This window comes from Telopea speciosissima, chromosome 8 (assembly GCF_018873765.1).
Source record: "Telopea speciosissima isolate NSW1024214 ecotype Mountain lineage chromosome 8, Tspe_v1, whole genome shotgun sequence".
In the NCBI taxonomy this organism is placed as follows: Eukaryota; Viridiplantae; Streptophyta; class Magnoliopsida; order Proteales; family Proteaceae; genus Telopea; species Telopea speciosissima.
The window spans coordinates 25,206,676-25,230,556 of NC_057923.1; the positions used below are offsets into that span (position 1 = coordinate 25,206,676).

General features: G+C 42.0%; 1 protein-coding gene across 1 annotated transcript in view; it reads right to left on the minus strand.

Annotated features, from left to right (window-relative positions):
- LOC122671551 (aromatic aminotransferase ISS1-like) overlaps positions 1–23,881 on the minus strand; it is a 41,445-nt gene that overhangs the window by 6,598 nt on the left and 10,966 nt on the right. The window contains exon 6 of the mRNA XM_043868836.1: positions 2,432–2,588. Within this exon, the coding sequence (XP_043724771.1) occupies positions 2,432–2,588 (157 nt within the window). The remainder of the gene's footprint in view (positions 1–2,431; positions 2,589–23,881) is intronic.

Genomic DNA, 23,881 nt, shown 5'->3' on the forward strand with positions numbered 1-23,881 from the left:
AAAGAAGAAAATAAGTGAGGCAACAGTTTCCTCATAACAGAAAAAGAAGGGTGGCCCAAATGATGATGCCACAGCAAAATATCCTCCTGAGTACATCCACCTCCTTGCCCACAAACATAGGATTGAGCTTGCACAACAGGGGAAGCACCAGTCTCCAAAACATATAAGCCATTAGTTTCACGACCATTGCCAATCACCCTCCTCGTCACCAAATCCTGAAAGAGACAATGAGTAGGGAAGAAGGTGACAAAGCAGTTCAAGGATTTAGTCAATTGGCTAACTGAAAGAAGGTTAATAGCAAAGTTGGGAACATGAAAGACTGACTTCAAGGGTAAACAAGGTGTAACCCGGATATTTCCCTTACCAGAGATAGAGGAGAAAGAACCATCAGCAATTTTTACCTTATCTTTCCTGGAACAGACAGAATAGGAATTATACAGCTGAGACCTACCAGTCATATGATCTGTGGCACCCGAGTCAATGACCCAAGGTATGGTGCCGGAAGAGGAAGAGGCCTGCAGTGCCGTGGAAGTAGGAGTAGCAGAGGACCCATCCAGGTGAGCTACAATTCGACGAAAGGCATCAATGTCTTCTTTGGATAGGGATGATGAATCAGCTTCAGTGACCCCAACATGAGCCTTAGGCCCCTTCTTCCGTTGTCCCTTCAGTCCCCCTGTGGAACCAGGAGAAGGCTTCCCATGAAGATCCCAGCAAAAATCCTTTGTATGCCCAGATTTGCCACAATGGTCACAGAGGAATCAACCCTTCGTAGAGCCCTTAGCAGCCCCCTTAGCAGCCCCCTTATCAGCTCCCTTAATGGAGTCCTGAGGGGTGGAAGAAATAAAGGCAGAACGCTCAACAGTGGAGTTAGGAGTAGTCCCCATGGCACCCCTACGGGTCTCCTCACTCTGTAGATAGCCACAAACCTCCTCCAAGGAGGGAAGACTTGGTCGGCCAAGGATTTGTACCCTAAAAGGTTCAAATTCAGAGTTAAGGCCGCCAAGAAGAAATAGGACCCTCTCTTTCTCAAACAACCGGTGCACCTTGACCTCATCCTTAAGACATAATTGAAGATCTCTATAATGATCATACTCCTCCCACAGGCCCACGACAAGACTATAGTAATCAGAAATGCTTCTATCACCCTGACGCAGGCTGACAATCTGTTGGAGAAGTTGGTACACCTTTGTAGAGTCCCCAACTCTATCAAAGATACGAGCCGCACTATCCCAAATGGCCTTGGCAGTCTCTTTGCCCATAAACCTCCTGGTAATCTCAGGCTTCATGGAGAAAAGAAGCCAAGCCATCACAAGAGAATTCTCAGTGTCCCATTTGGGATACCCTTGCTCGGTAGGAAGGGGAACTTTGATGCTGCCATTTATGTACCCCATCTTCCCCCTACAACGAAGAATCAATTTCATGGATCGGGACCAATCAAGGTAATTGGTATTGTCCAACTTGACAATGGGAAGCTGCACATTGGGGTTCTTATATGAAAGGACTGGGGAGGATGCAGCCGTAGGGTCTGCAGATAAAGGCAGTTCTGTTTCAACATTTTTGTCACCCATATTGACCCCAAATCAAACACTTGAAGGGTCCAAACAACAGTACTTCAAGTACAACAGCTTCTCCTCAAACACAGCAGTCAAAAAACAGAGGAAAAACAGAGGCAAGAACTGAAAAAAGGCCTGTAAAACTTCAAATAATCATCAAACTGCAGCGGAATGACAAAGACAAACCTTCTTCAGCAAAAAACGATGCCAAGTAGCCCAGAAAAAACAACCAACAAAGCTCTACTGATGAGCTTTGTCACTTCAAGAACCCCAGCTGGCGGAAAAGTTGCAGAACAGGTCTGGCCGAACTTCAGCTTCTACCCTTTGATGCTTCAAATAGGCTTGAGATGATCCAAAGAGAAGAAAAAGGACTTCCAAACGAAGCTACTGCCTCTGGTTGCTCTCCATTTGGATGTCAAACAAACAAGAAACAGCTTTGTGAAGATACCATAAGGTTCCCTTCGAGTACCAGCAGAAACCAGGAGATGAAGGCTAGCTAGCCTTCCAAGCAACCTTCAAACACCTTCAAACTCCAGGAACAAACAGCTCTGATACCATGTTAGGTTTTAGAGTAGATGGAGAGGAAAGGAAAAAACTCCAAGGGAGCCAAGAGTTCAAACACGATTCTTGGGGTAAATCTGTTATGTCTCAAAACTAGAAACTAACAAGCTTATATTGAAAAGAATGTATAATTACACTGAGGCCCTTGGCCTAATACAAATGAAATATAGAGTACATAAGTAGCGATTATGTACATATATACCCCTGATACAACTATTCTTAACAAGTATTACACAACTTCAGAGAAAAGCATCCAAGAAATATTCTGCTAATATAACCCCTATATTGTGTAAGTAACAACATATCAGGCATCTCACCGGCATCTGGATAAAGTGTCTTCGGATTACCAGGACCCACCAGAATGTTGGTGATGCCAGTCATCTGGAAGGCCATATAGGCATTGAAGTAGTAAGGTGCAAACATTATTACAGAATCCCCAGCATCACAGAGTGTAAGAACAAGATCCACAAATCCCTGTAAAAAAATACACACAATTCCATAAAAAATTCTGAAAATTTTGAATGAGGGTATACATTTTTTTGCCACAGCAAACAAAAACGACTGTTCTTATGAATAGAGGGATCTAATAATACAAAATAGCTTCCATTATTGTTAAACATTGAATGGCCAGAGAATAAAAAAAAATACATTTTCAACCATATCTACCAAGACGTCAGCTTTAACATGTGACGAACAAAATATCTGGATCCATAAAATTGTTCAGGACTGAAGCAAAGTGAACAATATGCAATGAGTGAAAATCAACCTTCAAAATAAATTCGCAATAAGATGGGATTTAGGTGGGTTTAGTTTAAAAGTCATAATACAAGGACTGAGATGGTCGTTTGGTTAACCAAAGGGGTTATTGTTGAGTAATGAAACCATCTTGAAGATTCAGATGTGCATGACTGTACTAGAACGATAGCTGCAGACAGAACATGAACATCAAAGCAAAGCCCCAAGAAGATCTAAAACTTCAAGAAACTCATAAGCTTGTAAGATAAAGTAAATTTCACCATCAAGAACCACATTCAGTAACAAGGCTTTTCTTTCTTAATTTGTTCTGTCGTTCTCTTTCCAACACTGACCCAGACCATTCACCATCCTAGAAAATCTTTTCTCTCTTCGCCAAAACACCATTAACCTTTTAAAAATTATTGAATCATCCAGCAGTAGCCATTCTGCACTGTTCAACAGACCTATCCATGAACCCAACCAATAGTTTCTTGATTAAAAAACCAGTTTTCCCCAAGGAATTACACTGCTAGACGAGCTGCACTACATAAAATAAGAAATACATTCTCTCCTAGCTACACCATGGGACATCCCCCTTAGATATTCCATTTCAGACTTCACCAAATTCCAACTTCCTCAAATCCCTTTCCTTTAAGTGCTTGACTTCACCAACCCTATTTCTTAATAGCCATTTTCAAAACAATTTCCTTTCTTAATGAAGAATTTTGGGGAAATGTGAATTGTCTATGAGACACCAGCCATCTTTATTTATAATAAATGAGATATGAGGTACAAATACAATAATGCCCCTAGGGCAACACTAGAGAAACCTAAGGACAATTTTACCCTTATACCCATATTACAACACTCCCCCTCAAGTTGGTGCATAAATATCACGCATGCCCAACTTGCATATAATAGGATGAAAAACCTTACTACTAAGACGTTTAGTAAACACATCAGCCAATTGATCACCAGACTAAACAAATGGTATATAGATGAGACCCTGTTCGAGTTTTTGTTTGATGAAATGGCGGTCAATCCACGTGCTTCGTCCTATCATGCTGAATTGGATTATGAGCAATGCTAATTGCTGATTTACAGTCACAATAAAGCATCATGGGAAGTTGGATAGTGTTGGTTGAATCGTGGGTTAGAGAGAGGAAAGAAAATAATAGAATAGCTTGATTTAATGAGAGAAAGACCCCCTCTATTTATAATAGAGGGGAAGTTACAACTTACATAAGCTAGGCGATGTGGGACTAAACCCACACAGCCAACTAAACACTTAATAACATAAAATACCCCCAAAAGGACCAGAATACCCCCACGGTATTCTGGAGTACATATTCCAACACTCCCCCTCAAGCTGGATTGTACAAATAAGAGAAGAAGGAAAATCCAGCTTGAACTAAATAAAAAAAGAACTCCATAATGATGCTAACACTCCCCCTCAAATTGGCACATACAAGGTACTAATGCCCAACTTGAATAAAATGGGAAAAACTAAGGTGCAGCAGAATCCAGGTTGACATATGAATGCAGCCCCTCAAATAAACCTTCAAGAACTTGAAAAAATAGATCTTCAAAACTTGGACAGACATGATCAGTAAACCGGGATTGGAATGTCTTCTAAAAAGGCAACTTTCAAAAATCTTCAATAGCTATCCAATGATAAATCTCAGATTGTCATAGTGATAGAATCTTGAAGTGAAATAACTAGAGCAGCAAGCAACAAAAACAAACTGGATCAGGCAGCGGAAAAAACTGTATCAACCCAACTGAAAATCCTCAAATAGGCAACAACCAAATGTCTTCAATATTCTTCAATACTTCAATCTCCCCCTTACGACAAACTCAACCCAATAACAAAGTAGATACCCATTGGCAATGGTGAAAACTCTGATCTTCTATGTTTTGCACCAAGTGTTCCTGCAAGTTCTGCTTCTACAATGTCTGCAGGTGTACTGTACATAATCCCCCCCTCACGTGTAGTACACGTGGACATAACAGAGATGATGTAAGAGATAGGGCAAAAACATAATATTCCACAATTCTCCAAGAGGTGCTAAGGATAATGGAAAAGGAAGAAATGGCAAATTAGAGAATACCATTAACTTCCAAAGGGGTTATGAAGGGAATTAGAAGTTTTGAAAGGGAATGGTGTTGGTAAAAAGGATGGCATGGCTGTAATTTGGTGGAAATTCACTTTTAAAGGCACTCCAAGCCAAAGGGCAAACTGGTAATAAACCAGAATTTTCGAGGGTCAATTGGGTAATCAAATAGGGGAATGTATCAAAAGATAATGGCAGTTCCGTAAATAACCAGAATTTTGCAAGGGGCCCTTGGTAAATAAAAAAGTAATGGATCATGTAAAAGCTGTGATGGCTAATTAGAAAATAGGCAAAGTTATGGTGGCTGGGTCAAAGATAAGGCAGAAAATAGGTAAGGAATTGTGCCTATGTAAAAGAGAGGTTAGTTCAAATAGATGGGCCAGAATCAAATTAAAAACCCAACCAATATAAAAGCCCAACAAGAGCTTGAGTAAAGAGGATGAGCCCAGACAGATTTTAGAGAAAGAGATGCCCAATAATGGGCTAGTTCAAAATACAGGCCCAACCAAAAAAAAGAAAAGACCCATTTGAAAAAGCCAATAAGAGGGTGGCCCGGCCCATTTTAAAAAGGAAATTAGAGGGTGTAATGACACAAGATGGGGGATAAAAAAAGAAAGGAAGGCGGTGATTCACGCAACGTTGAAAGGAGGACTTGAGAATATTAAAAACAAATAGGGACGTGTGGGACATGTGTGACATGTGACATGAGAGACAGAACTGACATGGGAACTGAAAGAAAGAAGGAAAAAAGAAGGCTGATTGAGAGTCACGCAACCTTGAAGAGGGACTTGCGTGAAGCCAGGGAAAAAGGGAGGCGGAAGTGGGCAGTGACCAGAGAGAAAAAACAGAGAAAAAAAAAGGTTTTATACAAACCCACGTGCAGGTGTTGTCTTCAACCTTCGATCAACAACATCTCAAGCAACCACGTTTTCAAGCTCTGGACGAAACCAGCAAAGGCGGAAAAATGGATCTGTTCGATTCGATCCAGCAGAGAAATCCTTCAGTCAGGCATCCCATCAAATCAATAACTTCAAGACCCCATCGTCTCCTTCACGAAACCAGGGGCGGTATACAACCAGAGCACCAAACACCGCAACCAACCCAGCATGTGGGCACTGGGCAGCGAAGCAGAAATCCAGAAAGCAGATCACGCAACCTATACTGCATTGAAGGAGGAAGAACCCTAGTCGATAGCAAGAAAATCTTCAGAAATTTGCCAGGGCATCAGAATCGATACTAAAGGAATAAATCAGCAGGTTCAATAACTCTCAACAGGTAGCAATTGAGAATATCCTTCGAAATACACCATCAAATTAAGAAGAAGATTAAGAGAACCAGAGTTCGATTGCACAGCAGCAAAAAATAAAACAAAAAACTGAATATCTATAAACATGCAGCAGCGGTGACGGTGGCTGCTCACCACACCAGAGACCTTACACGACTCTCAAACCGGCAAGACCTTAATAACCCAGGGTAACTTTAGACCATGAGCTTTGATACCATGTTGGTTGAATCGTGGGTTAGAGAGAGGAAAGAAAATAATAGAATAGCTTGATTTAATGAGAGAAAGACCCCCTCTATTATACGGGAAGTTACAACTTACATAAGCTAGGCGATGTGGGACTAAACCCACACAGCCAACTAAACACTTAATAACATAAAATACCCCCAAAAGGACCAGAATACCCCCACAGTATTCTGGAGTACATATTCCAACAGATAGAAACACTGAGATCTTGAAGAAGACCCTGAAGCCATAAGAGCTCACAAATACCATGAGCCATAGAACGGAATTCTGCTTCAACACTTAATCTGGCAACTGTTAGAGTTACTAGAATTTATGTTCTAGGGGTACTTTAGGAACTAGACTTTATCCAGTTCCCTTATATTGTAATTTCTCCTTTTTTACCTTTTTACCTTTTACCTCCCTAGGGGGTTTGGATGTAATATGTTTAGTATTGTTAGTGGAGTAATATAGGTGTGGAGAGAATCAGCTCACACACAACAATTACAACCGAAATATTCTCTTCTCCTCTTTCTTGTCTCCTCCTCCGTCTCTCCTCTTCTTCCTCCTTCAACTTCTTCCCCCTCTTCTACTTGTTTTCCTAACCTAAATCTCAACTTGGTATCAGAGCTTAGGGTTTGAGAGTCGTATCCATCCTTCTTGTTCCTATTGTTTTCCTCTCTTCGGAATCCTAGAACATAAGGGATTCCAAGGAAGAGGCTCCTATGTAAACTGCTCGTTGGAGGAGTCTGAAATAGGTTCTTTACAACCTATTCAAGTGATTGAAGTTGTCCCTCGAACTACATTGAAGCTCTCATGAAGTTTTGGAGCTCACCAAGCCTCAGCTAGGGTTTCCGCCAGGTTTATGTTGCAGGCCCTGTCTCTCCTCATCTCGGGCGGTGTTTAGATCATGGAGTAGCTCTTTAAGATCGTACAAGGGTCCTATTTATGCCTCAGGTGTTTGCTCTTGATGGATGTGGATCTGGTTTGAGCATAGCTCATTTTCGTGTGACCTCTTTTCTGCCCAGGTAAAGCTGAGACTGATATTTGGTCCCTATTCTTGCATTGGGAGTACAATAGGCTCCCCTCTAAGTTGAGAAATGATTATGGACATTTTGTTTGAAGTCTTGGAACATTGTTAAGTGCTTTTTTCTGCTTGGAAAGTGTTTGGGTGAAGGCTGGTCCATCTCATACTATTTTTCTTCTTTGTTGGAATTTCTTTTTCTATGTTGGAATCCTTTCTTGGATTGAGTGTGTACTCCCCACTTGTTGTTGGTACCTTGTTTATGGTCAAGTGTCATTTCCCCTATACTATGGCTGCTTCGGATTCTTCTGGACTTGGTTCGGCTGCTTCGCAGCCCACCATAACAACTCCTCAGCTTGTGTATGAGAACCCACATCCACAGATTTCCATCGTGAAACTTGATAATACTAATTACTTGGATTGGTCCCATTCAGTGAAGCTTTCCCTTAGGAGCAAAGGGAAGCTTGGGTACATTAAAGGTACGATTACAGCCCCAGCAGCTGGTTCTCCTACCCATGAGAAATGGGAGACCGAAAACTCTACTGTTATGACATGGCTAATCTTCTCCATGAAGCCTGAAATTGGAAGAAGTTTTATGCAAAAAGAAACTGCCAAGGCAATTTGGGACAATGTCCCCCAGACATTTGATAGAGTGGGTGACTCCGCCAAGGTTTATCAGCTTCACCAAAAAATTAACTCAATGAGACAGGGTGACAGGAGCATTTCTGAGTACTACAACGTTTACATTAGTCTTTTGGAGGATATGACCACAACATGGATCTTCAATTGTCCAACCCAGAGAATGAAACAAAGGTCTATCGTGCTCTTGAAAAGGAGTGTGTCTTGGTGGCCTGAATCCTGACTATGAACAAATCAGGCTCCAGATTTTAGGCCGGTCTCCTCTTCCATCTCTTGGTGAAGTTTGTAGGTACTTACAGAGTGACGAGACTCGGCGTGTTGCTATGGAACCAGCACCAGCATCATCTCTTGAGAGGTCAGCTCTCAAATCTAGTTCCTTCCCAGACACCCGTGGAGGTGGTAGAGGCCAGGGGCCTAACCATGGGGGAGACAGAGCAGCCGAGATAGGTGGTGCTAGTGGGGATGGCCGAGACAGGTTTAAGTGTGATCATTATGGGCGATTTGGACAAACTAAGGATCCATGTTGGACTCTTCATGGTTGTCCTGGTACACGAGGTGGTACTCGTGATGGTCGTAGAGGGGGAGCTCGAGCATACTCTGTGATGATTGAGGCAGATGCTACACAAGATGACTCTACCTTGGCCAATGCAGTGTTTCGTAGGGTCATGTCATAGCTGAGCACATCTTCTACACCTACAGTGGCCAACTCCTCTTCATCCTCAGCTTTATAGGTCTCCACCTCAGCTTCTACTGCAGCCCAGTCTTGGGTCATTGATTCTGGTGCCACTGACCACATGACTGGTACGTCCCATTATTATGATTCCTATACCATTTGTTCTGGTAAGGACAAGGTTAGGGTAGCAGATGGCTCCCTTTCCTCCATCTCTAGTAAGGGCAGCATCCCTGTTACACCTTCCATTTCTCTTACTTCTATCCTTTATGTGTCTAACCTTACCCTTAACCTTTTATCTGTGAGTCAATTGACTAAATCTCTGAACTGTTGTGTCACTTTTTTTCCCTCTCACTATCTTTTTCAAGATTTGGTGACAAAGAGGATTATTGGCAGTGGTCATGAGGAGCATGGCCTTTACTTTTTTGACCCTTTTTTGCCCACAGCTTAGTCTTATGTGTGTGGATGTAATGATAGTAGTTCTGTGGATTCTGTTATGTTATGGCATCATCGTCTTGGCTGTCCATCTTTTGTTGTAATGAGGAAACAATTACCTCACTTATTTTCTTCTATTGCTTCTTCTCATGTTTTTCAATGCGAACCATTTATGTTTGCCAAACACTATCGTTCATCTTATCCATATCATGGGAATAGATCCGCTTATCCTTTTCATATTGTGCATACTGATGTTTGGGGACCTTCCCCTACTACCTCTTTATTTGGATATCGTTATTTTGTTTCATTTGTTAATGGTTTTTCTCATGCTACTTGGACTGTTCTTTTGAAGCAAAAAAGTGATGTCTGTGATGCATTTAAGAACTTTTATCAGATGATTCTTACTCAGTTTGATACTTGAATCAAAATTGTTCGTTTTGATAAAGGGGGAGAATATATGTCCGGTGGCATCCAAACCTTTTTTATTGACAATAGCATTATCCATCAGCTAGCGTGTGTTTACACACCCCCAACAAAATGGGGTAGTTGAGAGGAAAAATCGACATTTATTGGAGGTCACTCGGAGTCTTCTCTTTGGTATGCAGGTTCCTAAGACCTTCTGGTCTGAAGCACTTCTCACTGCTTCTTTTCTCGTAAATCACATGCCTACCAAACTCCTTGGTGCCAAATCTCCTTTAGAAACCTTATCTCCAAAGGTTTTTTCTTTCTCTCTTCCTCCCAAAGTCTTTGGCAGTGTTTGTTATGTGCATGTTAACAAATCCCATCGCACTAAACTTGATCCCAAGGCTCTCAAGTGTCTCTTTCTTGGGTATTCTTCTACTTCCAAAGGTTACAAGTATCATCCTTCTTCTCGTCGTTGTCTTCTCTCCAAAGATATCACCTTTCTTTGCCCTTTCTCAGCATCCTCTACAAGGGGAGAATTGTAGAAGTGAACAGGCTGCTGATTTCCTTCATTCTCCTCTCCCTATCTCTCCTTTTATGCTTGACATTGGAAAACATAGGACTGTGGATGTGGTTGATACTAATGATCAATCAGGTGTGAATACAAAATTGGTTACTGCAAGTGGTTCTGGTAATGAGAAGGAGAAGGATTACCACATTAAGTTTAAAAAAGCTGAAAAGCTTGCAGAGTAAAGGAAAGAAGACCTGCCAAGAGTCCTCTTTGGATCCAGATCCACATCCTGAGATTTATTCTCCTCAATCAGGTGACATCCCTTTTCCTCCATTTGATTTAGACCTTCCTATTGCTGTTAGAAAAGGGAAAAGAGCTTGCACTAATCCTATAGCCCAGTTTGTTTCCTATGATACTCTTTCTCCTACAGGTCTTGCCTTTGTTGCTGCTCTCTCTACTGCTTCTATTCCAAGGAATGTTACTGATGCTATGTCTGACCCAAAGTGGAGACAAGCTATGTCTGAGGAGATGGGTGGCCCTTGAGAAGAATGGTACTTAGCAATTGGTGGATCTTCTCAAGGGACGTGTCCTAGTTGGATGTAGATGGGTCTACACAATCAAGTACAAATCTGATGGCACTGTTGAGAGATACAAAGCAAGGTTGGTGGCCAAGGGGTACAGTCAAGTCTATGGAATTGACTATCAGGAGACATTTGCTCCTGTGGCCAAGCATAACTCTATAAGAGTTCTTTTATCATTGGCTACCAATAAAGATTGGCCTTTATATCAGTTACATGTCAAGAATGCCTTCCTTCATGGTGACTTAGAAGAGGAAGTGTACATGCAAGCTCCATCAGGTTTCAATATACCTTCAGCTGAAGGGAAAGTGTGTCTTCTCAAGAAGGCACTATACGGTCTCAAACAATCACCAAGGCATGGTTTGAGCGCTTCCGGCAGGCCATTCTGAAGAATGGATATTCCTAGAGTCACTGACCACACTCTCTTTACCAAGCGGGGCAAGGGTACCATCACAGCCTTTATCGTTTATGTTGATGATATTGTGGTCACTGGAGATGACACAATTGAGATAGATAAACTGAAGGTCTACTTGGCTCAACAGTTTGAAATCAAAGATTTGGGTCCCTTGAAGTACTTCTTAGGAATTGAAGTATCAAGGTCTAAGAGAGGAATCAACATTTGTCAACGAAGTTTATTCTTGATTTATTGACAGAGACAGGGATGTTGGGCTGCAAACCAGCAAACTCTCCTATTGAGCAGAACCACAAACTAGGAGAAGATAGTGGTCCCTCCCTTGTTGATGCAGTAAAGTACCAGAGGCTTGTTGGGAAGCTTATCTACCTTTCTATGTCACGCCCAGATATTTCTTCTGCAGTGGAAGTGATGAGTGAATTTATGCATGCCCCCAAGAGTGGCCACTTAGATGCTGTGTACCACATTCTCAAATATTTGAAGTCCTCTCTAGGGAAAGGATTGTTGTATGCCAAGCATGACCACTTGAGAGTGGAAGGTTTTACTGATGCCGATTGGGCTGGATCCATTGCAGACAGGAGATCTACCTCCGGATATTGTACCTTTATGGGAGGTAATTTTGTTACGTGGAGAAGCAAAAAACAGCCTGTTGTAGCTAGATCTAGTGCAGAGGCAGAATTTAGAGCTATGGCTCACGGAGTGTGTGAGCTCATATGATTGAAAAACTAGTTCAGGAACTGGAGTTTGACACTGAAGGCCCTATGAGACTCTACTGTGACAACAAGGCTGCCATCAGTATTGCATACAATCCAGTGCAACATGACAGAACCAAGCACATTAAAATTGATCGATACTTCATCAAGAAGTTAGACTCTAGCTGCATTTGTACTCCTGTTGTGAAGACTGGTGATCAACTGGCACTGGCAGACATTTTCATGAAGGCACTTGCCTCTCTTCAGTTTGGTACTCTCCTATGCAAGCTATTCTCCAGCTTGAGGGGGAGTGTTAGAGTTACTAGAATTTATGTTCTAGGGGTACTTTAGGAACTGGACTTTATCTAGTTCCCTTATATTGTAATTTCTCCTTTTTCACCTTTTTACCTTTTTACCTTTTACCTCCCTAAGAGGGTTGGATGTAATATGTTTAGTGTTGTTAGTGGAGTAATATAGGTGTGGAGAGAATCATCTCACACATAAAAATTACAACTGAAATATTCTCTTCTCCTCTTTCTTGTCACCTCCTTCTTCTTCTCTCCTCTTCTTCCTCCTTTAACTTCTTCACCTCTTCTACTTGCTTTCCTAACCTAAATCTCAACTGCAACCACAGCCTATTTCTTGCTACGCCAAGTAACAAGCTTTCCACCAACATAAGTACAGCACCTTGAAGTCGATCTCCTATCATCAAGGGATCCGGCCTAGTCTGCATCTGTAAATGCTTCAACATGCATGTGATCATAAGGAGAGAAGAGAACCCCTTTTCCTAGAGCAGACTTTAAGTATCTCAAGATGCGAAATTATGCTTCCATATGAGTAGAGTAGGGATCATGCATGTACTGACTAAACAAACTCACATCATAGGCTATATCAGGGCGAGTATGAAAGAGATCTATCTACCCTTATCAACTAGTTCGCCTAGCCTCAAGAGGTGTATTTGCAAGCTTACACCCTAGCATTCGAGTCTCAAATAAAAGATCAAAAGTATTGTCACACCACAAACCACCCCCTGGGAGGATTAGGTAGGTGACCCAAATTGCACGTCAGCAATCCGCCAAATCCCACGGATCTAGAAGCAGTTAATCCATTCACAGACACACACAATTCAACATACCTATATATCTATGTTCAAGTTTGCACAGCATCACTCGTACAGTGGTTCGTACACACATGTATATAAGCACATAATATTTAAATGGGGAATTATTAACGTAACAAGGGTCTGTTATTTATCCAAACATAACAAGACAACAACTACCCTCTTAAAACTATCATTAAGGACACAGTTGGAAATAAAATTAAGGGATAGAACGGTTAATTCACATTAATAGTTGCAATTCAATAAAAAATAAGTGAGGATCGTCCACTTTTGACTTTAGGGGTATAAACGTAATATGATTTTGGTATTGCCGGAGCCTTCGATCACTCCGAGTAAAGCCCTTCTTCCCCAATTTTCTGACATCAACATTCGAGTCTCTACAGCCAAGCCCTTTGATGGTTTCTTCATGTCGTCTGAAATTCGAAGGCGGACACTGGTTTGAGTCTCTCTCTCTCTCTCTCTTTCTCTCTCTCTCTCTCTCTCTCTCTCACAATCCCTAAATAGCCTTATGACACTCTCACCATCATTGAATCCACCGGTCTGGATGAGGAAGCCATGGGGGGTGACGGCACCGGCAAAGCACCAAGTATCGGTTTGGACCATAAGGGGCAGTACAAAATTAGTAGTTACATCATACTCAGCGGGTGAGCAGTGCAGTCATGTTGGAGGGCAAAGTCATTGATGTCATTCCGGCATATGGCGTCAGGCAAGGAGAGATTGGAAATGCCGAAGTCGGTGCGGTCGAAGATGACGACATGATCGTTGTTGAGAAGTTGCATGTGCATAGCTGATAAGCCAATGCTTTGCTAGAGGAGGTTCCATTGACCTAGTGAAGCCGCTGAAGTAACAGACTTGAGAATGAGCAAGAAGAAGAAAAAACAAAGAATGGGACAGATAGGGACGATTTTTTTTTTTTTTTGGTGAGAAAGATAGGGACGATTAACTCCCAAAAATCCCCTTCCCGCATGATTCACTCCCAAGAAATCCCCCTTCTCTCTTCTCAAAAATCCCTCCTTATTATACTTTTTCTTATGTTAGCTGTATCTATCAAATTTGGGCTTCTATTTAACTACAGCGTCTTTGTGTGCTCTGTGTTTTTCAAGCTTTGTATTATCGCTTCTGATCTTTCTATCAAACCCCGCCTCTTACCCACATGACATGGTTGTAGCGGCAGTATATCATCTTCTCGCAAGATATTGAAGGACCGTAAAGGTTTGCGAAAGTGAATTAGTGAAGCAATCATGGTTTATAAAGGGAAGTAGTGAAAAAACCCATAAGCTTTCTAGGAGAGATCGGTTCCTCTCGCTGGCCAGAAACGTGAGAGAGAGGTAGACTTAATGAAAGAAATAAAATGAAATGACAGAAATGCCATTTTAAATGTCAATTCATGAGATTTAAAAAAAAAATTTAAAATATCAAGTTTACCCCACCTTATTGACCCTTCAATACTTCATTACTCATTGCATATTGGTAAATTCACCATTTTGTTATTTTTCCAAATGTAACCCACCCTGGTTACATGAATAACTACCCTATTTAAATATTTAAATATGTAAATTATGATTAAATTAAGCCATTTAAAAAGAGAAAATTTTATTTCCTTAAACCACTCACTCCTTATTTTATTAGTTTATATCTATGTGATATTCCTATTATTGCTTTATTTGTTGATTAATATTTATTATTATTTATTTATATTATTATATTTTTTTTATTCACATAATTATTTAAATTTTGTAATTATGTTTATTTTACTATTTTTGGGTGGAATCAATAAGTCCATAAACAAATATTTCAAAACCTGCTGAAATTTCATTCTCTGTGCGATTCTCTGGGCCTTAGGCCCTATCGCCTAGAGAATCGGGGCCCAGTCTATTTCAGTCCGAGAAGTATCATTTTCACCCCATTTTCAAATCTCAGTCTCCCAAACCTCTAGGGCAGAGCTCCAAGGGCTTGTTTGACCACTTCCACACCAAATCCACGTGTTTGCACGAGTCCCCCGCGCACCTACGCGAGTCTAGGGTAAGTTCTTCACATCTTTCTTCTATTTTGGACTACTGTCCACTGTTTTCATGTCTTTTTGGTTTAAAATTACAGATTTCCATGCCCTAATTTAGTTTTTATTTCTATTCTTTGCTTGCAGCACCATGTCCACAAGTGGTAGGCACAGCACAACAAGGAAAGCAGTAACACGTAAGCGGTTGCGGTCCGATCCCGCACCTTCTTCACCATCTACGGTACCCGCTACCTCACCAGGGGAGGATTCTTCATCCGAAGAACTAGAGTTTGATCGCTTTTGGTTCTCTAGGTTTGAGCACTCTAGGGACTGGGCAAAATTTAAGTCCAAGAATATAGTGAATGGGAGGATGGTGCAGGTGGATGACTTCCACCAGTACGGGCTGTATGCTAGGTTCAATGCCCTAGGCTGGGCATCTATGTTATCACCCACACAGCCATACTACCCGAACCTGGTTCGGTATTTTTACTGCAACCTTGTGCCATCTGGGGCGCAAGAATTTGGTCTGGAGAGTAGGGTGAAGGGAGTGGATATCAGACTTACCACTGCCATCTTAGCAAAGATCTTGAGACTGCCTGACACAGGCGATAGATGCTACTACAAGCCTCGGATAGACATATCCGACATGTTTTCTCTGGAGACTAGGAGGACGGTCTTCAAGGCATTGACTGGGATAGAAGGGATTCCAAAATCTGAGGCTGACTACAAGCCTACAGCTAGGATCCTTAGTAGATGCATCTCCTACAACATATACCCGAAGGACGGTAACCGGGGTAGTATTTCTATACTCCGGGCTTACATCACCTATTGTCTACTGGCGGCTAGTAAGGGGGGTCCGATGATCAACCTCCCATATTTGCTGATGCAGGCGATACTCTATCATGCACAGAACCCGTCAGATGGGAACCTCGTTAGCTTTTAGAGTGGAAGAAGAAGAAGAGAAGAAACTTCAAGAGAGCAGCCACGGTTTTGGTTTGGTGTGTTATGTCTCAAAACAAGAGACTAACATGCTTATATTGAAAAGAATAAACAATTACACAAAGGCCCTTGGCCTCATACAAATGACACAAAGAATACATAAAAGAGGGGTTATGTACATATATACCCCTGATACAGCTATTATTAACAAACCTACCCTATAGGAGATGGAGCAGGAGCAGGAGGTTGGCTTAGATGAGCAGGGTGATCTAGAGCGTACTGGAGCACAGTTTGCAGATTTGCCCTCCTATGAGCCGACTGGTGCTACGAGTTCTCAGGTGCCAGAGTCCTATGGGTGGTCCGACATGATGGCACAGTTTCAGGGCCTCCGCACCCATCTGACACAGATGTCGACGCAGATGGATCAGGGCTTCACTTCCCTGGAGGGGAGAGTAGGTTCTGTAGAGCAGCGCTTAGACTTCTGGGACTCCTACTATCGCGTCGACTCCCGACAGACTCAGCCTCCGCCGAGCGACATACCTCCTCAGGAGTAGCCTTCCAGCACCAGTTCTTATGTTTTAAGCTGACTTGATGTAATCTCTTTTTTTTTTATCATGGTTTATGTAGTTTCTTCTTCTTTTTTTTGTTCAATTCCTGCAGATGTATTTGCAAGTAGTACTTCCATTTTGAACTTATGTAGTGGCTTCTGCCACAGTTTATCTTATTAATGTTTAATATATGTATTTTATCTTTTATTTACATTACCCCCTGTAGCTTTTAATTATTGCATGTTTTATTTTCTTGCAATTTATTATTCCTATTCCGTTGTCTGTGAATGTAAAAAGAGTTTCTCGCTCTGATACCAAACTCCGTCACACCCCAAACCACCCCCTGGGAGGATTAGGTAAGTGACCCAAATTGCACGTCAGCAATCCGCCAAATCCCACAGATCTAGAAGCAGTTAATCCATTCACAGACACACATCCACCATAATACATCGTGTAAAAATTCAGAGTGCTGCGGAAATCTATATTTACATTAAAACATAAGGGAAGTGTAGCAGTACAGGAAATGATGATATATACATAATTGTCTTTGATCATTCCCTCACTCACACCCATAGATAGAACAGTAGTAACTAACATATACGAAAGAAATATACACAGGGCAAGGTAACTCGAGCCCCAAAAAGAAGAAGAAAACTAAAAACAGGAACGGGGAAAAATTCCTGTCAAAAACAAAAAGGAATCCCCAAGACAAAAAGCATCAACAGCACCCTTCACAGGTCATCTTCAGTAACCACTGAGAATACTCGCATCAACGATATGACCTCCATCGGGGTCCACACTAATAATGTCATAACCACTATGGCTTTCCTCCAGGTAATAAGCCTCCCCACCACAGTGATATCCACCTGTAGGATCATCTAAGAGAAAAACATATATAACAAAGTGTGAGCTCCACCGAGCCTGTGAATGAAACATATCATTATGCATGCATATGCAATCACAACCATATGATCCTACATGAGGTGCAGTTCAATTATTTATTAGTCACCTAACATCACAACTAAGGCAGGTTAGTGCTACTACAATCCACAATACATGTATCCCTGGTGCAGGCTGTTAACCCCTTCCCACGATACACCTATTGAGTTGTCGGAGAGGACCAGTCAGCTCCCGCATTCATTCACCATGGTCAGCCCGACCAACCCTCTGTGATTAACTTGTGAGGAATCCATCCTTTTTTTCTTTTCTTTTCTTTTCTTTTCTCTGGCTTATAGCCCATAATTCACATTTTCGGTGTCATAATATTCCTTTTCTTTTCTTTTCTCATATATATATGGTCACTCCCACAGGCATCCAACACCTTAACCCCTGTTGGCAAGGGTGTGTAGCACGGGTGATGAAACTCTAGCCCCATGTCTATATGGCATCGTATGAGTCGGGTGGTGTCAACCGTATCCCATTCTACGGGCTACCACAGGCCCCATTTCCAAGCCGGCTATGGCATCTAATCTAACAATCACATTCAACATACAATATTCAACCATAGATTCCAGCAGTCAACACAATGTTGTTTTGAGTTTTCAAGATTCATGAATTAAATATTGTTAGCAATGTTATGGAGAGAGTTTTTTTTTTCTCTAGTCCAAGCTGGATCTTCTTTCTTTAGTATTTGTATAATCCAGCTTGAGGGGGAGTGTTAGAATAATGTACACTAGAATACCGTGGGGGTATTCTGGTCCTTTTTGGGGTTATTTTTATGTTATTAAGTGTAGTTAGCTTATGTCGGCTATGTGGGTTTTAGTCTCACATCGCCTAGCTTAGACTATTTGTAACTTCCTCTCTATTATAACTAGAGGGGCCTTTCTATCATTAATACAAGTCATTCTATTATTTTATTTCCTCTCTCTGACCCACGGTTCAACCTACATGGTATCAGAGCAGGCAGGGGTCACGGTATCAAGTCCCCTTGGGAGTGGGCAGGTGTTAAAAAATTATTTATCCACTCGTGTCCCCCTTTGGATAGTCCGCCGTGTTAAAAGCTCCTGTATGATATACATATTGTTTCCTCCCTTTCCTACAAGGTCGGCCTTTTAGAGGAAGCGGTTTCTACATGGTATCAGAGCTGGTCTGATCTAGGTTAGAGAGAAAACCCTATTTTCTCCCTTCTTTTCCTCCAATCGATCTCTCCTCCTCTTCTCCCTTTTCTCGTTTTTTCCTACTCCTGTTCTTCTCCCTTTCAGCCCAAAAACAGGGGCAGCACTAATGAGGTAGACATAATAGCGATGATTTAGTGTTGCCCCCTTTTCTCTTCTATCGTTTTTTATTAAAATCCTGCTGGACCCTAATCTGCGAGTTGTAGTTTCCCTTTTGTCTTTGGAGATCAGATTCCTATCACCTAAAAAAGACTGATCCTCCACTTTTGGAGCACCATATGCAGCCTTTTCCAGCACCTTCCTACCCTATTCCATTGACCTCCTTTCCTTTTTTCTATTTCTCCATCTTTCATTAACCTTTACAGCCCCTACCCTAATCGATCTCAACTTGTCAGGGTTTTGAAAAACCCTGACTCCAATCGATTATAGGGTTTCCCTTTTCAGATGCAGCTAATTTTTTGGGGGTGATTCCCTACTACTACAAGCCATACTCGACCTAAGTTTGGACCCTTTCTGATGGCTGGATTTGTTTCTACAGCAAAAATTCCTTAACCTACTAATTTGGTTACCTGCCAAAAACCCTGACTTTCAGGTTTCAGTTTTTGCTAATTTTTTGAGGGCTGATTACTCCCACTTCAAGGACCAATCGACCTCAATATTGCACCTATCCAAGTTTTTTGAAGACCCCTACCCCAATCGATCTCTTCTTTTCAGGGTTTTCCAAAACCCAGATAAAAATCGATTTGGGCTAGGGATGTTTGCTGCTATTTGGAATTTTTTGTTGGTGTTTCTACCATCACGAAGGACATTCTACTTCAACTATTTATGGCTTGAAGAATGTCTACTGCCCAAGATAGCTGCTGCCCTCATTATCTGCGATTTTTAGGTATTTCTCCCATGTGAAGATCAAGTCTCAATTACCAAGGAGATTGGTCATTCGAACTGGAGATCCATTCCAGTAGTTTTTGGTCAGCAAGTATTACAATAAGCAAGCACCTTTGACATGTCAGCCTCACCTTTGTTGAAGACCCCTTCCCTACAATCGATATTCACCTTTAGGGTTTTGTAAAAAACCCTGGCTATAATCGATCTAAGGGGTAGGGCAGTCCACAGTTGCTAATTTTTTAGGAGAGTTTATCAACATCAGAGGAGTATACAGCCCATTATTCAGCATCTTACATCAGGTTTTTTAGTAAAAAAATTCCAGTTCATTCTGTTGGCTTGGTTTCTTCAATTATCAGGCTGTTTTTCTTGTTCCTATATGGCTGGCTGCTTCAACTACCTATGGATTTGTCTGGTTATTTATCTTATTTGGCTGGTTATTATGAGCTCACTACCTACCTGGCTGGTGTTATTGATTGGCTTCTGTAAGCATGACTGGTTGATGTGTTACTGCTGCCTTCATGTGGAATACTGCTGCCCTATAATTGTGACTGTGTTTCTGCTTATTGGAGATCGAATTTCTCTCGTTATTGAAGACTCGAATCTACTACCTTGGAGATCAACATATTTGGGATTACCACAGTGTGTTCCACGATTTTTTGGTTGCACCTACGAAACTATTCGGTCATGTGGAGCCTTTCTGGTAAATATCCGACATACTTTGGAGCTTGCATACTAGCATTGTTACAGATTCAGATCTGATCCAGTTTTGTTAAGGCTACTTCCATTCATTGCTGTCCGGATATCTTCTTAGTACTGTCTAACATGTCGGAGTTTCAACCATGGAATCTTTTGCACAATTGCTCCTCCATGTTTGAAGATTGATCAAGCCTTGACAATTGGAGCATTTCCTTACTTCGAATCAAATTTGTATCTTTTTCAGATCTGAATATTGGGGTTAGGAGTTTCTCCCCTGCAGGGGTTTCCATTCAAAGTGTTTGTTTGATTGATGGAAGAAGGTTGGAGCTTTCTATGTTACCTAAGTTAATCCTACTCCATTATCCCACTGTTGTTTTTCCTTCACCACCTCCCAAAACATACCTTTGGCATTACCCATAACACCCTAGGAAGTTAATGGTATTCTCTTCTTTACCATTTCTTCTTTTTTCCATTACACTTGGCAGCCATTGAACCATTCTGGAATGTTGTGTTTTGCCCTTTCTCTTACATCATCTCTCTTATGTCCACGTGCACTACACGTGAGGGGGGGATTATATACAGTATACCTGCAACCATTGCAGAGAGCAGAACATGCAGGGACACTTGGTGCAAAACATAGAAGGTCAGAGGTTTCACCATTGCCAATGGGTATCTACTTTGTTATTGGGTTAAAGTTTGTCATAAGAGGGAGGTTGGCCTTAAAGTTTTGAAGATGTTTGGTTATTGCCTGCCCATATGAGATCCTACAATTTGGTTGTTTTTTTTCTGCTGCTTGATCTTTACTGCTGCTTGACTCATTTGCCGGCTACCCTAGTTACTTATCTAGATTATAATTCAGAGATTCATTATTGGACAAAGATTGGTGAGAGATGCCTTTTTGCTGATCAAGTTTGTCCAAGTTTGAAGGTCTTTTTTTTTCAAGTTCTTGAAGGTCTATTTAGGAGCTGCATTCATTTTGGAGTTGGATTCTGCTACAACTTATTTTTTTCCCATTTTATTCAAGTTGTGCATTAGTACCTTGTATGCGCCAACTTGAGGGGGAGTGTTAGCATTGTTATGGAGAGAGTTTTTTTTTTCTCTAGTCCAAGCTGGATCTTCTTTCTTTAGTATTTGTATAATCCAGCTTGAGGGGGAGTTTTAGAATAATGTACACCAGAATACCGTGGGGGTATTCTGGTCCTTTTTGGGGTTATTTTTATGTTATTAAGTGTAGTTAGCTTATGTCGGCTATGTGGGTTTTAGTCCCACATCGCCTAGCTTAGACTATTTGTAACTTCCCCTCTATTATAAATAGAGGGGCCTTTCTATCATTAATACAAGTCATTCTATTATTTTATTTCCTCTCTCTGACCCACGGTTCAACCTACAAATATATAACACAGTATCATTGTGATAAGATTCATTTCAGCATATTAATTATGTTACATCTACATACACGATGACATTCCACTCACCTTGGTCTGGTCCTACAAGTTCAGTTGTTGGTTCAGTTCCGGCCGTTTTCTGGCAGTGCACCTCGAGCGCGGGATCAAATCCTAAAGTAATAAATCAAAAATGTATTATTTAATATTTAAAACTGTTTTTGGATGTCCTAGAGTTGGTCTAGGCTCACTGGTCTGACTCGGTGCTCAGTCTAGTATCACTTAGAATTCTCTGGGTCTTGCACTGGGCCTTTTGGTCCGTGTCCCAGTGCATCATCCAGAGATGTGGATCAGAGTCAGATCTGGTATTTACCAGTGTAATCAAGTGTACATGGTCTTGATAGTTCACAATTCAGTCCGCAGGTCAGCAGTTCAGCTGGACCATCACTGGCCGAGTTGCCAGGCCCTGTGGGGCCCACTTGGGTACCCAAGGTATGAATAATAATGGACAGATGTGAAGAGGGGTATTTTGGTCATTCACCATCTCCTTACACTGTACATAGCCCACTGGTGAAGGCCCACAGAGGCAGGACAGCAGTACAATCCAGTTTCATTCCCTAGGCGATTCTCTGGGTGATAGGGCAATCGCCCAGTGCATCACCTAGAGCCTGTTTGAAACGTGAACAGGCCCCAAATCTTGGATTTTTCACCATGGACAGAGCTAAGGTCGATCCTTCATGCATGTAGGGTTGCTAGGGATCCCATGTGGAGTAGATTCCATTGGTCCACATGGATCATGACCTGGGCCTACCATTTGGCAGCCAGGAGCTGCCCCGTCTGCTCAGAGAACAGCAGCCCAGCTGTGTTCCAGCTAAAGGCCGCGGTTTGGGCTGCATGCAAGGATGATTCCACGTGAAATATGGTGGTGGGAAGCTGTTCCAACACAGGGCTAGGCAAGGAGCAGCCTGTGTACACAGATCCAAACCCAGACTGCCTGTTCTGGGTGCAACTAGGCAGTGCAGTCTGGCACAGAGACTGATTTCAGTCTCAGGTAAGAAACAGCAGCTTAAATCATGTTAATATGCTCAGATCTTACATGCAATAGGTTTGCATGTCAAATCTGAGGCAGCACAAGGCAGCCCCCAGGTGCTCTGGGCTGTCCTTGGCCAGATTCACCTCCACAGAGCAAAGTTCTATAGAAGAAAATAGAGAACAGCAGCAGCAGCATATAGAGTTGTATACATATACCTAAGGTGCTGAGCTGCTGGGATCAGGGATGGATGACCTGCCCTGGTTCTCCTTCTTCCTTCCTCTACGTCTCCCTTCCTTCTTCTTCCTTTCCTTCCTCTCTCCTTTCTCTTTTCTGTTTAGAGCTGGGGGCAGTAAAACGAAAATGAAGTCTGCCCCCCTCTATTTATAGTGCTGGCCCCACTGGGGTCAGTTTGGCTGCCAGGTCCCTCCTCCAGAATGCATTTTTAAATTGATTATGGGCCATTCTGGCCACTCTGGTGGGGTCCACAGGGGTCCAAGGGTAGGTAATGGTTCCCAAGACTCCCATCTACCTCAAGAGGGTGCCCATGGTCTGTATGGGTGGCCCCCACTTGTCTGGAGTCCAAAATAATCAATTCAGCCACTCTAGGCAATTCACTGGGCGTTTGGTCATGCCACTGTGCAAGCACAGAAGAATTACAACTTTGTTGTATTCTCTGGGCGATGCACTGGGCAATTGACCATACAACAAAGCTGTAATGCTTCTGTGCTTGCACAGGGGCATGGCCCAGGGCTTGGGCCTTGCACCAACATCTCACCCAGGGTCTAACACACATCTTTCCAGGTGTGGGCCCCACATTTATGGGTAGGAGAGAGAATACCTAGAGTTTATGCTGTACATTAAGCAGTGTGCAGTGCAACAGCATGGAGTTGCAATCCATCTTCTGGCAAGTATGTAGGAGGTCATTCTCATTGGTTCAGCTACTGGAGTGATGCTCCACAGGGTACTTGGATGATTGGCCAGAGGTCCCTGTCCTTCATTTCAAATTTCTAGCCAGTTAGGGGCAGGCTTGACAAGTATACTTTCGTTCAGAGAGAAAGACATCTTGATGGGCGAGGAACTTCGACACCAAGGAAATATCGTAGAGACCCCAAGTTTTTAATTTCAAACTCTTTTCCCAAATAATACTTAAGTTTAGCTATCTCTGCAAGGTCACTTCCAATAACAACAATGTCATCCACATAGACAATGAGAACAGTAATGTGATCACTTGATTTCTTGATAAATAATGTGTGATCCACGTTGCTCTATTTATACCGGATAGATACCATTGCCTTATGAAAACGGCCAAACCAAGCCCTAGGTGATTACTTCAATCCA